Consider the following 14,609-nt stretch of genomic DNA (forward strand, 5'->3'; position numbering starts at 1 on the left):
ATTTATTAAGCACTTTAGATATCTTTTCAGATGTGCCTTCAATGTATGGGATGGTAACAGTTTTGCTATAACAGTTAGGCATTGGAGGGGATTTCTGGGGAGCATTTAGTATTTTTTCTAAGGACAGACTCTCTTCTTTATCACGTCCAGGAGTTTATGAAGTGCCCTATTCTTGTGACCTGGCTTACTATTGATAGATAGGAAAAATTGTTGACATCTGCCTTGGTGAACATAAAAAATACATTCGGCACTATCGTTTGGCAAGTTGGGTCTAGCAGACCATGCCTTAGATATCCCTTCACATAGGATTAAATGGAAGAAAACAAATGTGTACACAGAAGTCAATTTAAATCAGTGAGATTGTTTTTGGAATAAGCCGCAGCTTTAAAACACACTCCAAACCTCAACAAGTATGGCTGTATAAATTTACCAAAAATCTAGACGACAGTCATTTTAAGATCTAATTAATACTTGTTTCTCTCTTTTTCACAACATAGATGCCGCCAATTAGGACTTTAGTTCTTTGTGTTATCCGTTACAATTTTTTCAAATTAGTCCCAGTGTTATACCAAATTGTTGTTGTTTATGTATGTAACCAACTGTTCTTGTACTCTGAAGATGCTGGATAATACCAGTGAAATATCAGCAAAGAAGTTAATAACAATTAATTATTTTCTTATCATTCTGTGTTGTAATTATTACCGTTAAAATAAACTAACATGTATTACCAACACATAAGCCTTTCCACTCAATTACATGATTGGAGTGTTAACTAGTAATAGATTAATTTGGAGGAAATTGTTGATAAGAGTTTGGTAATAACGTAAAATAATAATTATGTAATAATGTCATCCGGTGTGAGACTACTGCTCTGCTTATTGGAGGCCTGAAGTAGCTTGAAAAAAGTTCCATGTTTGGTCTCTATAGCATGGTTTCTGGACTTATAAAAAATAAACAAAAAATATATATAAAATTTATAAAAATGGAAAAAACAAAATCACACAAAGTCAGAGAATGTGTCTCAATAGATTGCAGTATGGTGGCTGTTCTTCTAAGCACGACACCCAGATAGTACCTAGGTCATCTGCAAGTGATTTGGTGCCCACGCATCATACTTGAATGGAGAGGGTTCAAGGTAAATTTCGATGGCTACCTTGATGCTTCTGTTCTGGTCACCAGAGTGATTGCACCATTGCAGTATGAAAGTAACTCTGGCTAGCACTGCCTTTCAATGTGCAAGGCATGAATGATATCATTGCAGTGGCTAGATGGGATTCTGACTTAAGAGATGTTCAGTTATAATCCCAGGGATGGTAGCTTCACACCACTGGTCACTTGACCAAGTATATGTATCAAGTGTCCAAACCTGAGTTCCTCTCTTACTGAGTAGGATTACTATTGCAATGACTAGTCGTCAGTATTGTTGCTGTCGCTAGATGGTATTGTGCCTTTCAAGTGCTTTGCTCGACCATCATACTACATTAAGAACCTAAAGGCATTCAGTTCTTAATGTGTTTGTGGTACATGAACCTAAAGGCATTCAATTAATGTTTTAACAGTATGACCATTAGCCATTCTCGCCACTAGGTATTATTAATTCTACAGACCTATATTATTAAGATTATTGCCAGATTTTTGTAACCTCGCTAACACCAATTCAGAGTCAGCCATGGATTCGATCAGTCGAACTTTGCATCTCTTTCTGTTTCTTTATTAGTTTGCCTAGCCCTGTAAACTATAAAATAATAATAATGTAATAATATCATCAGGTGTGAGACCACTTCCCTGCTTATTGGAGGCCTGAAGTTGCTTGAAAAAGTTCCCTATTTGGTCTCTAAAGCACAGTTTCTGGACTGTGTAAAAATAAAGAAATAAAAATATATAAAATTGGAAAAAATCACCCACAGTACAAATGTACTATAGGTTTACAAATAACCTTTTGTGGGCAGGCCACATAAAAAAAAAAAAACTTAATTCATGTAGTACTGTCATAGAATAAAGGGCATACCCAGTATAAATTTTAAAATGGAATAAAGGTATAAGCAAGCAGAAGTGGCATAAACTAACTAGGTGGTATAATTTTCTCTTGTGTAATGTAATGACTAATAAAATTTCCCTATTATTATTATGTATTTTAGTCATAAAGCAATAAGTAAACTTAGAATGAATGCCCATTGTGGCTTTTCTCTTCTGGAAACAGAAAACTGAAACCACCTGCCTGGCTGATGAATAAGGAGATCTAGAAAGAAAATATTGTTATATGACACTTCCATGGATTCATCACAAGAAGGTGCTCCACACAACCTGCCATCTCCACTACTTAAGCTTCCATCTGCACATAATAGTACTGCCCACTGTCAATACACAATGCCATCTGCCACCCACCATTAGTATTTTTTATCTGTAAATTGCGAGTTTTCTTTCTAATCTTGACTGTAGGATTAAAAGTTTAATGGATTAAAAATTCTGCTACTGCTGTATGGGATCAGCTAACTATATAATGATTATTTTGTGTGTCTAGTTTAAACTAAATCAAACGAGCAATTGATATGGTAAGCAAATTCAGTAGGGCATAGATACACGGATGTTATCTTTACACCCTTTAAAGTTCTATATCGAAACTTGAGTACCTTCTTATTAAGATTAATGCTATTCATCCTTAGATTCAATTTATTATTATTATTATTAATTAAGGGAGACCTCCAGGGAGTCAGGGACTCATCGAGGGAAGCAACATACCACACCCACCAGCTATCATACTTATTCTTGAATTCATTCACACTGCCTGCACACACAACATCCAATTGTAGTCCATTCCAATCATGCACTACCCTATGAGAGAAAAATCTAGCCCTCACCCCCTTCTAAGCGGCCTTCATTCTCAGCTTCCAAGGATGCCCATTTTCCTTTTTCCACCCTCCATAAAATGAAAAATTCCATCAACTGAAATCCTGTATGACCGTTTCAGAATTTTTAAGTCTCAATCATATCGCCCCTCTTTCTCCTGTTTGCTAGTGTCTGCAGTCTACAAATTCTCAGTCTGTCTTCATAATCAGTATTCCACAATCTTGATATCATTTTAACACTCTCCTTTGCACTATCTCCAATATATCAGAATCACAATTGAAACCAGGAGACCAGATCTGCTCACAATAGTCCAAGTGAGGTCTTATCAAGGCCTTGTAAAGAGGAAAAATGGCATCCTTATCTTTACATGTGAAAGTCCATTTCAGCATTGCAATTATCTTTTGAGTTGTATTATCAATCTTTGCTACGTGGCCCTTGAACTTCAACTTGTTATCTAGTAACATTCCAAGATCCCTGGCCTCATCAGTTTCTTCTAATATCATCTCACCCATATAATACAACATTGGATATCTAACACCTAAGTGCATGACTTTACATTTCCTGACATTGAACTGACATCCATTTTCCCATGCTCACAATTTCAGCTTATTCAAATCATTCTGCAGGTGCTGCATATCAACAGCATTCCTGATTACACTACCTCTCTTTGCATCATCAGCAAATAGCTGTATGTCGCCTGTCAAATCCTTCCCAATATCATTAATGTACAGATTGAATAACAGTGGACTAAGGACAGATCCTTATGATACACTACTAGTTACCTTAAATCTTGCAGACTCACATCTTCCATATACCACTTTTTGATGTCTGTCAGTCAGCCATCCTCTTATTCCACACTAATATTTTATAATTGAAACCCATATTCTCCAATTTATGCAACAGTCTTCCATACTGTATTCTGTCAAAAGCCTTAGCAAAATCCAAAAGTATGATGGTTTATTCATGATACTTTTGGATTTTGTAAATACATTTTAAATAATCTGGTGACATTAAAACTCTGATCCATCGAGCTTGTACTAGTGATGCATTGTTAATGTAAGAAATATATTGAATATACTGCATTATCAAATAATGCAGTACAATGGTACCTTGGTTTGCGAGCATAATTCATTCCAGAAACGTGCTTGTAATCTAAAGCACTCGTATATCAAAGCGAATTTCCCCATAAGAAATAATGGAAACTCAGATGATTCGTTCCAAAACTCAAAAATATTCATATAAAAATGATTAATATAAAATACATATACCTTCGTAAAGCTTATATATGTATACCTTTTTATATTTTTATAAAAAGTAATCATTATACATAAAGTAATCGAATTTATTAATTACATTACATTTACATATTACAGTAATTGTATTGGGTAGGACGACTTTCATTGTCACTAACGGAATCACTGCTATCTGTTGACTCTTTTTCTTTTTGTGCGACTTTAACAAAGGAACCTACCCAATGACATTTGCTTTTGCCTCCTTTTGAGGATTTCACGGAAATATGACATTGCATTGTCGTTAAACCGATTCATTGCTCGCACTGCCACATCCTTATTCGGATTGTGCTTTTCTACAAAATTTTGCACTGTTCCCCACATTTTACACACCTCCCTAATCTCATTTGACTCTGTCTTTTTCTCCTCCTCCTCAGACGAGATCTCCTCCATAACTTCTTACTGTTGCTCGCGATGTGGATCCATCAGTTCGTCGGTGGTAAACTCCTGGCCATGTTCCTCCACCAGCTCTTGAATGTCGTTCTCATTCATTCACCTCCAGTCCCATGGTCTTCCCCAAGGACACAATTTCATCGCCAACTAGCAGCTCCTGTTTTCTCCAAGCAGAATTAAGGGTTCTCTTGGTGACCTCATCCCAGGCTTTATCGATGATCTTGATGCAGTTTACGATGTGGAAATGATTTTTCTAAAACTCTCGGAGGGTAAGGTTAGTTCCTTCGGTCACCTCGAAGCATCGCTGAAATAGTGCCTTGGTGTAAAGCTTTTTAAAGTTCGAAATGATCTGCTGATCCATGTGCTGGAGTAATGGAGTAGTGTTGGGAGGAAGGAACTTGACCTTAATGAACTCGAATTCTTCCAGTAAGTCGTCCTCAAGACCTGGAGGATGAGCAGGAGCATTATCCATAACCAGCAAGACTTTCAGTGGCAATTTTTTTTCTAAAAGGTATTTCTTTACTGCAGGACCAAAGACCTCGTTAATCCACTCAGCGAACAAGATACGAGTGACCCAAGCCTTGCTGTTGGACCTCCACATAACGTTTAACTAGCTCTTCTGCACCTTGCAGTTCTTGAAGGCTCGTGGATTCTCAGAATGATATACGAGCAGGGGCTTGACTTTGAAATCACCGCTTGCATTAGCACACCGTAAGAGGGTGAGACGATCTTTCATGGGTTTGTGACCGAGCATTGCATTCTCTTCTGCTATAATGCAGCTCTTTGGCATCTTTTTCCAAAAAAGCCCTGTCTCATCGCAATTAAAAACTTGCTGCGGTAGGTAACACTCGGAAACCACGAGCTTCTGGAACTCGGCAACGAACGCCTCAGCTGCCTTTGCATCCAAACTCGCAGCCTCTCCGTGCCTCACAACACTATGGATGCCACTTCTACTCTTAAAGTTATCAAACCATCTCCTGCTTGCCTTGAAACCTTTTTCATTTTCTGTAGACGTACCTGTCAGTTTACTTACGAGGTCGGCATACAAGGCCTTTGCCTTCTCACAGATCAAGTTCTCGGTCACAGTATCACCTGCTAGTTGCTTCTCATTTATCCACACCAAAAGCAACTTTTCTACATCTTCCAGAATCTGTGGCCATAGCTTTGATACTCTCATGACTCCTTTTGCTACATTTAGTCCCCTTAGTTCTTCTTTCTTCTTTAATATTGTGGAAATTGTCGGCATAGACTTCTTATAAAATCTTACGATGGCGGCCACTTGCATACCTTGTTCGTGCTTCCCGATGATTTCCTTCTTAACTTCCATCGTAATCATCTCCTTCTTCTTACCACCTTCCTTTTCAACCCTTTTCTTCATTGGGGCCATTGTCGTAATACAGTTAATAAAGAATGGTCACTACATTTGGATACAAAATAAAAAAATGCTTTACGCACACACACACATGTGGTCACAATGCTAGCACGAATGTTGACTATACAAATGAGATATGCTGACAGACCGAGCATATGAGACGATTACCCACAATCCCGAGTGGCTTGTGATCACGTGACACTTGGCAGACAAAGCGTATAGGTAATACTGTACTCGTATTGCAAGACCTCGCTCATTTATCAAGTTAAAATTTATTAAAAATTTTTGCTCATCTTGCAAAACACTCGCAGACCTAGTTACTCGCAATACAAGGTACTGCTGTATGTATCAAATCCACCTTCCTGTCATATTAGGTTTCAACACATTATTCTTCAATAGCTATATTTTTTCCATTTCCACTTCTCAGCAGGATGTCAACTGTATCACCATCCTATATGTTAAAAGCATATCTGAACACGTGAATATACTCAGGTTTGCTGGCATTCAAATGATCTGCCCTGTTAATAAAACTGTTTCCTTTCTAGGCTCAGTGAAGGACAGATTTCCCCCAATGATCTCTCTCTACCCTGGTGTCAATCAACTTCGTACATGCAGTTTTTACTGCTTTAACCAAACTGGTATATCTTCAACTGTTCATTATAAGAAATATCAAAATGATATTACTGTTCATTATAAGAAATATCAAAATGATATTACTGTTCATTATGAAGAATATCAAAACTACATTAAATTCCATGAGCAGACTTGCAGAACATGCAGTTTCCAAATACAGGATTCTTAGAAGACCGAAGTCCTATATAAGAGCTATTTCTCACTAGAATGTTTGAACAAAGCTGTAAAACTATAAATAGATCTGATGGACTAATGCTATCCTCTTCATGAAAAATTGTTCTCTTAACATGGCTGTCCCAAGTTGAATTTTTTTTCCCCTTTCTACATTGTTAGAACTGTAGTACATATAGCTGCCCTACTCATAATGTTTTCAAGTTGCATAGAAGCCAGTCCAAAGAGTTCATAGCCTTTAAGACTCTCAAAGGACAGTATTCCCCTTTCCACACATCCAAGCATTTATGGGATCGTGTGTTCCTTTGGTCTAGTCTGCATAGGTCAGAAAAACTGAAGGTTTGAAGTGAGAAAGAGAACATAAATGATGTTGATCATAAAAGAGAAGAAAAGTCTAGCCTAGTTCATCATATGTCAATGATAAATTAAGCTGTTGACTGGGATACAGCTACCATGCCCTTTTTTTTTTTTTCTCTGAAGAAAATTTTTTTTCACCAAATTAAGAATTCACAGCATTCACTCATATGGCTCCCTCGAAACCAAGGCCTCTTCCTGAATGATGTCTGGAAATCACTAATTAGATCTCTTAATACATTACATTTTAATTTCTCCAACAATCATCTATATACACTCCAAAGAGACATCTGATGCACACCATGCATTACTCCGCAGTCTTGATGGTTTATTTGTTTTTTTAAAATCAATTGCTTTCCTTATTTCTCCTATTTTAAGCCCTTAAGAAGACATCAGAATGTAGGTGTGGCAAAACTAGTTGTATAATTTTCTCTTGTGACTAATAAAATTTCCCTGTTATTATTATATTCATTCTCTGTCTCACCACCATCACTATCAAACTCTCATCCTTCAAACACGTTTCCATCACTCGACTAAGTCATTGTTAATACAAGAAATACAATATATTAAATCCATCCTTCAGTCTGATGATTTCAACAAGTCATTCATCAAGAAAGCCACAGTTATAGAGTTTTTCTGTTTAGTTTTGCCGGAGGGTGCTAACTAAATCACTATCCTGCATGTTAAATTAGGTATATCTGAATTCATCTCCAGTATAATTTGGTCTATTCACATGTCCTTCTCCCCTTAACAGAGTTGCCTTCTTTCTAGGATCAGCAGAGGACGGATTTTCTCCATTGGTGTCTCAAATTCCTTACACCTGTAGTTTATATTTCAGCCAAACTAGCTAGCCTGGTTGGCTGAGTTGTTAGCATATCCACTCTCCATTCAAAGGTCGCAGGTTAGAATCTTTCCATGGGTATGGGTGTTTATGATTGTCTTTAAGTACAAGATAAATTCATTCCTCAGTGTGAGATAACTGCCCTGCTAAATGGAGTCCTAAAATGGCTTGAAAAAGGTTCCATGTTTGGTTTCTAGAACAAGGTTATATGGATTACATAAAAAATAAATGAAAATGCAAAAAATACATAAAATTTATAAAAATAGAAAAAAAAAACCCTTAATCCACCCATAGTATGGATGTACTGGAAGTTTCTAAAAAGCTTCTTTCATGGGTGGGAAATACATTAAAAAAAAAAAATCTATTCGTTCATCACGAAGAAGAATGTCATAATAATAATAAAGTAAATTCTGTGAGCCAGAATAATTTGGATTGGTAAAAAGATGCCAACTTCTTCAAACACCGGATTTTTCAGAAGACTGAAATCCTACATAAGAACAATTTTCTCGTACCTTTACAAAAAGAGTTGTGAAACCCCTTGCTGCATTGTCCTAAATCAAATAAATCTTATGGAATAAAATAACCTCTATGAGAAATGTCACTTTAATAACACATTTGCACAGATTAGACCCGGCTGCTCTACATTATTTAATTTACCAACACATCCACATTGTTGTATCCTCAGTTATGTTTGCCCGTTTCTTTATTTCATTTTTAAATTTATGCTCAGGATATCTCTTTTGATTCTTGGGCAAAGAAATTTATATGAAAATAATTATTTTCACATCATTTCTTCTATTTCTTTTTAATTGAAAAATGCATTTATGTTTCCTTTTTTTTAATTCTTCAAGAAATACAGTTGACTTTAACTATAGTGAACTTGCAGGGACTTGCTGGAATAGACTGGTTTTCCATAATTAAGGAACAAAGAGAAACATCATGATAACTCAGTTAAAAGCAGTGATATGAGATGTGAAAGAAACACCCACAAAAACTGTAAATGAATACTTTAATTCAGTAACTAATGATGACAATGGTCAAAATGAGACAAAGTGCCTCAATAAGGAATGTGGTCCTGCCTAGGGCATGAATGTTTGTGTCTTTCATCTTCATATGTTCAATCCTACAAATATACACTGCTTGTAAAGAAGACAATGGACACTCTAATGGATAAGCTTAGGTGTTGACAGTTATTCATGACTTATTTTTAACGGCAGTAACGACACCAAACAATTTTTATCAAAAGATGTTTTGTTAACTACTTATATTTTGCTGAATTTCAAATCCGCATCATCAGAGCACAACACAGCTTGTATACATGACAGTGAGTAAGTGAAACTGTTTTACTTACTCACTGTTGTGTATACAAGTTGTGTTGTGCTCTGATGATGATGATGATGATTTGAAATTCAGCAAAATATAAACAGTTAAAATATCTTTTGATAAAAGTTGTTCGGTGTGTTAATAACTGTTAAAAATAAGTCATGGACAATGGACACTGCAGTCTGAAGAACAAACTACCATGGCGCCCACTTTAATAAGATGTAGGACCTCCTTTCACTGCAATCATTGCAGCAATCCTATGGGGCATACTTTCCACAAGCATACAATAGCAATCAATGGGAGTTTTGGACCATTCTTCCTATAGGCATGTAAAGAGGTCCTGGGTTGTTGTGGGGTGGATGTCTCTTGACCTCACCCGACACTCCAGTTCATCCTCCAGCTGTTTCGTAGGGTTGAGATCAGAACTCTGTAAAGGCCATTTAACTGTTACATTCATGTCCACAAACCATAAAGTTACAGCAGCAGTCTTATGGATAAATTCACATAGAAAGAACACATGAGAAGAATACAAAAAGTTACATTATTGTTTGATAATATATTCAGATGGGTTTAGGATATGATGGAGTATACAGGGAATTTTAATAGAAAATTTCCACCACCTACTATTAAGCAAGCTAAAAATGAGTATCACATTGAAAAGAAAAACATAACGTCAGCATCAGCTGTCAACACAGGATTGACAGTGAATTATAAGGGACTATACATCGTGTATATTTATATATACACCTTATATAAAAACAAGGCTTGAAAAAGAACACATCCATGATGAGTGAGAATTTTTGGTTAATGAACAAAGAGTCAGTTTAATCATTAATTTATTTACAAGCCAGTTTTATGTCACATTGTCGTATTTCTTTCCCCCCCACCCCTCACTTATTGCACCTATTAGGGAAATACTTGTCAAAAACCTGTTTTTTGATTATTAGTAATCAAATTATTCCATTATGAAAAAAAAGTAAATAATTTTTTTTCATAATGGAATACAACCAATAAGAGGATAGAATATGCATGTATCATGTTATTCTTTTAGCGAGAATAACATTAAGCATTAAGTGTAACCTAAAAATAGATGCACCGTGTACAGCAGTAATTATCTTATTTATATTTTATTTTTTGATTTTTTGATGAGCATGTAGATTTTTTGACCAAGAAACAAATGACAGATGATAACACTGGATTTAATAGGTCATGATAATATAGATAGTTAAACCAGCTAGTTTTGCTACGTATATAGTTTATTTATTATTATTATAATTTTTTTTTTTGTATTTGGTGAGGTAATATACAGAACATTAAGGAAGAATTCTGTTTTTTTTTCCCCTAGAATATATAATATCTTTATTCTAAAACATAACCTAAATATTTTTTGATTATTTCCTTAGTTACCACAAGTCTCAGTGGCAACTGATCCCTGTCTGACAAATGCTTTGGAACCATTCTGAATTCAGAAAATTCTCTAATATAGCTAATGCATATGTTGTTCCATTGGTTTTATTTTATTGAAAGTTTTTAATGATGATTTTGAATGTTTTTACCATCAGCATTTTACGACCTTGGCATGGCACAGAAGATATGTTTGATTTTTCATAAAAGATCAATTCAATATGTGCTATAAGTGTTCTGTTATAAGGAGTAGGCGAGGCCTTTTTACTCCTATCTAGCTTCTGGAGATTGAGTGGGAAGTTCAGTCTCCACTGGCAGCCAATTAGAGATAGTTGTCTCAAGACTATCACTAATTATAAGCAGCAACTAATGAAGAGACTGGCGCTGCCATCTCTTGGTACCTAACCATAACAGGATATGTTTTTGTCTGATGATTATAGTCGAGCTATAAGTGTTAGTAGATAATTAATAAATGGTCATGCATCTGATAAAATGGATGTTTTCTGTAAATTTATTTTTCTTTTTTTTTATGTCTCATAGATTGATAAATACACTAATATATAAGTAGTTTTTTATGTTACAATTATAGTCAGTGTGGGGCGAGCTAAGCTTTTTATTTTTTAAAGTTTGTTTATTTATATTTTTTAATTTATTTTTTATATGATGTGAAAACCTTATTAGAAACTCAAACATGTATTTTCCAAGCCATTTCATGACTTCAATAAGCATGGTGGTAGTCTCACACCAGGCAATGAAATCCTGAAATCCATCTCCAACCTAAAAGTTGAGAAACTGCAACACTGGTAGTTACAGTAAAAAATTAGCCATAATGCAAATAAAAATTTTTAAATTGAACATGTGCATGTGACATATCAGGCAATCATGGTAATTGATGCAGGCTGTCATAGCAAGATATTGAATGACTGATGTGCTAGCACATCTTTTTTCAGTCCCTACCTATAAATAATTCTTGCTAAATCCCTTAATTAAAAATTATAGTAAAGATATTTTTATGTATGATTATATATATATTTTTAGTTATTTTAGTATTTTTAGATAATATATATTTTTGGTTTTTCAGAGTTCTAACTTTGACTTGTTTCAACTGTCTTGGACCACATCACATGCAGAAATGCCCAGAGAAACTGGACAGGCAGAGGATTACACAGAACCGCAAACAATTATTGAGCAACCAGCGTACCAAGTTTGTTTGATTTTTGTTTCCTTTAACATGTTATTAAATGCTAATTACATAAATAAGTAGTAATAAGTATAATATAATATAGCCAATCATGTTTTTTTAACTAGCCGTTATCACGAAGATGAAGATCATTCAAAACGTGGAGCACCTGGTTATATCAGGTATATTTTTTAAATTATAGATGGTATTTATTTTTGAGTATAATAATAATTATTATTATTTAGTCACTTCCATGGAGTCAAGGGACTCATTGTGGGAGTCTAATAAATATGTATATACAAATTTGTATACAAATCACTATTTGTATATACAATAAATTTGTACGTACAAATAGTGCTTCAAAACATAGTTGATCAAGAAATGCTTTGCCAAATAGAAAAGATGAGTACGAAAAGAGTCAATTCTTCTTTCAAACTCATTCCACACATTAACAAACTGCACTCCTTTCTCTTTGCACATTTCTGCTAATATATCATTCATAATTCTTGCTCTCTGCTTCATCTCATCACTCTCATACTTGGACAACATGCTGATTACCTTTACTGTCATGCTATTATCTTTTATCCTTCTCAACAATCTCTTGATATCCAGCCTTACATTCTCCTTGTTCCCAGTCAAGCCATTTGTCCCTACCACCACCACCTCCTTTGCTTGCTCGCTCCTCACACCCAACGCCTCGATCACTCTGTTAATTTTACCTCGAGGAAAGTGAACTTTGTGCATCTTCTTGTTTACTACACCTCTAATAATTGAATCACCTTACAACACCACTCGCAAGTATTTCATTACTTTTTTCATACCAAGATCATTTGTTTCTGCCTTCTTCATTCTTCTGTATATATCTTTTATACAGAAGAATGAAGAATATATCTTCTGTACATATCAGTTCTCTTCATTTCACTCTGCATCTGCTCCGATCTTCACTAACTGAGCCCTCAAATCTTACATCCTTTTTTGCTATCATTCACTGTCACTATATTATCACCAGTCACACATACTTGTTTGTCATCAACCCTGCTTGCTACTTTATCATTAATTGCACACATCTTTATCTTACAGATGTTTACGCTACAAATAAGACACAGATGTTATTTAAAGACTTTATATAATATTGTATAATTAAAAACATTATTTTGCAGGAACTAAAAAGAAAAACAGCTTTCACTTCCTTTGTGAGCTAGATAGAATTTTTTAGTGTACCAGGTTGCCATGGCCTGAATTTATTTATCTAAACAAACAAAGAAAATCAAAATTCAGTGAGTTGCTGTTTCATTAATGAAGCAATGTTTTTAAATCTTAACTGCACAAGGGCATGCATTTGTCTCCTTTAATTGGTTAAAAATTCTGACATTGTCTAGTTGGAGGAGTCCAGTGAAACCGGGCTGCTCCAACACGAGTGTTGTATAGCACTCCTGAAGAATGGCATACCACACACACACTTTTATTATCATAGAGAACTGCTTACCATTCTTCAGGACTAATGTTTCATAAAACAGATTATTATCTATTATGAAAAATGAACCTACTACATTTCAAATCAGTGGATCGTCCCACATGAAATAGCACTTCTGGTCCCATTAAGAGGTCAAGTTGAGAACATGGAATTTTGAAGGTGCAGTCTGCTTTGCATTCTAGAAATGGGGAGGGGACCATTTCTGACTTCTGTTTTCAGCAACTAGGTGAGTTCATTCATGCTTTTCTGCACAGATATGGCATGAAACTGGTCATTGAAAAACAGGTGCTGCAGAAAAAAAAAGAAAAAGGGACTGTTTGCAGTAGTAGGATTCAAGAAAGAAAGGGAAAAAAAAATCAAGAAGCTAGAGATAGAGCTTCAGGATATAATCTGGACCTGATGCCATCCAATTGTCACTCATTCCAGTTAATGGAATGAGTGACAATCTTACTTCTTGTTTGGACAATATTTAGTTAAAGTTGAGACTGCATACTGAGAATTTTTTTGCCTCCAAGGACTGAACCTAGTATCATAGAGAAGTGTAGCAGAGAGCAAGACGGATCATGTCCATAACATATATGATATTCCTTCTATTTTGTTGAATAATTGTAAAAAAAAAAAAGATAAAAATTCTGAACATTTTCTTCTATCACCTTTTTATAAGATAATTGAATTTACTTAACTTTTAAACAATATGAACAATTTTGATTGAGTGTGCAGTTTTTCTTGTTGATTTTTTGTTTTTAGTAATGCCCTTCGTGAAGCACTCAATTTAAAGCCAAATCAAGTTCCATTATACATTTATAATATGAGAATATTAGGCTACCCACCAGGCTGGATGAAAGAAGCAGAAGTAGAAAATTCAGGAATTACTGTATATGATTCAGAAGGAAAAGGTAATGTTATTTTGTTTCTGAACATAGCTTTTCTGAAGTGCATTTTTAAGATATTTCAGTAATTTTATCTGAATTATTAATCTCATGAGCCTCCATAGCTCAATCACATAGACAAAGCCCTTTGGTCAGAAAGACCTGGGCTCGATTCTCGTCAGTGATGTGAAGAACCTTTATCTGGTCTCTTTCGACTAAAAGTGCGTTAGCTAGTGTCATACGGAGGTAGGGTTTTTTTTCCACTTGGAAACGCATATTTTTTGTCCCCCACAACAGGCAAACCGGCCCATGAATACGCATCTACAGACATAGGATATCCCGGGAGACATGGGGCTTATCACCCTATCCTCGCGATACAGCTACGGTTAAATGAATAGAAAATCCTCAACACCACAAGGTAAAAGAGGAAGAAAGGAATAAGAAGAATAATATCATAAA

General features: G+C 35.3%; 1 protein-coding gene across 2 annotated transcripts in view; it reads left to right on the forward strand.

The window, feature by feature from the left end:
• Positions 1-14,609, forward strand: part of LOC150102042 (zinc finger CCHC domain-containing protein 8-like) — a 183,861-nt gene that overhangs the window by 85,250 nt on the left and 84,002 nt on the right. For both annotated transcript variants that reach the window (XM_090400361.1, XM_090400360.1), the window contains exons 6-8: positions 11,709-11,831; positions 11,936-11,989; positions 14,029-14,177. In XM_090400361.1, coding sequence (XP_090256487.1) covers positions 11,709-11,831; positions 11,936-11,989; positions 14,029-14,177 — 326 coding nt within the window. The remainder of the gene's footprint in view (positions 1-11,708; positions 11,832-11,935; positions 11,990-14,028; positions 14,178-14,609) is intronic.

Source organism: Typopeltis vanoorti, chromosome 11, assembly GCF_054136105.1.
Source record: "Typopeltis vanoorti isolate ZY-2024b chromosome 11, IOZ_Tvanoo_1.0, whole genome shotgun sequence".
NCBI lineage: Eukaryota > Metazoa > Arthropoda > Arachnida > Uropygi > Thelyphonidae > Typopeltis > Typopeltis vanoorti.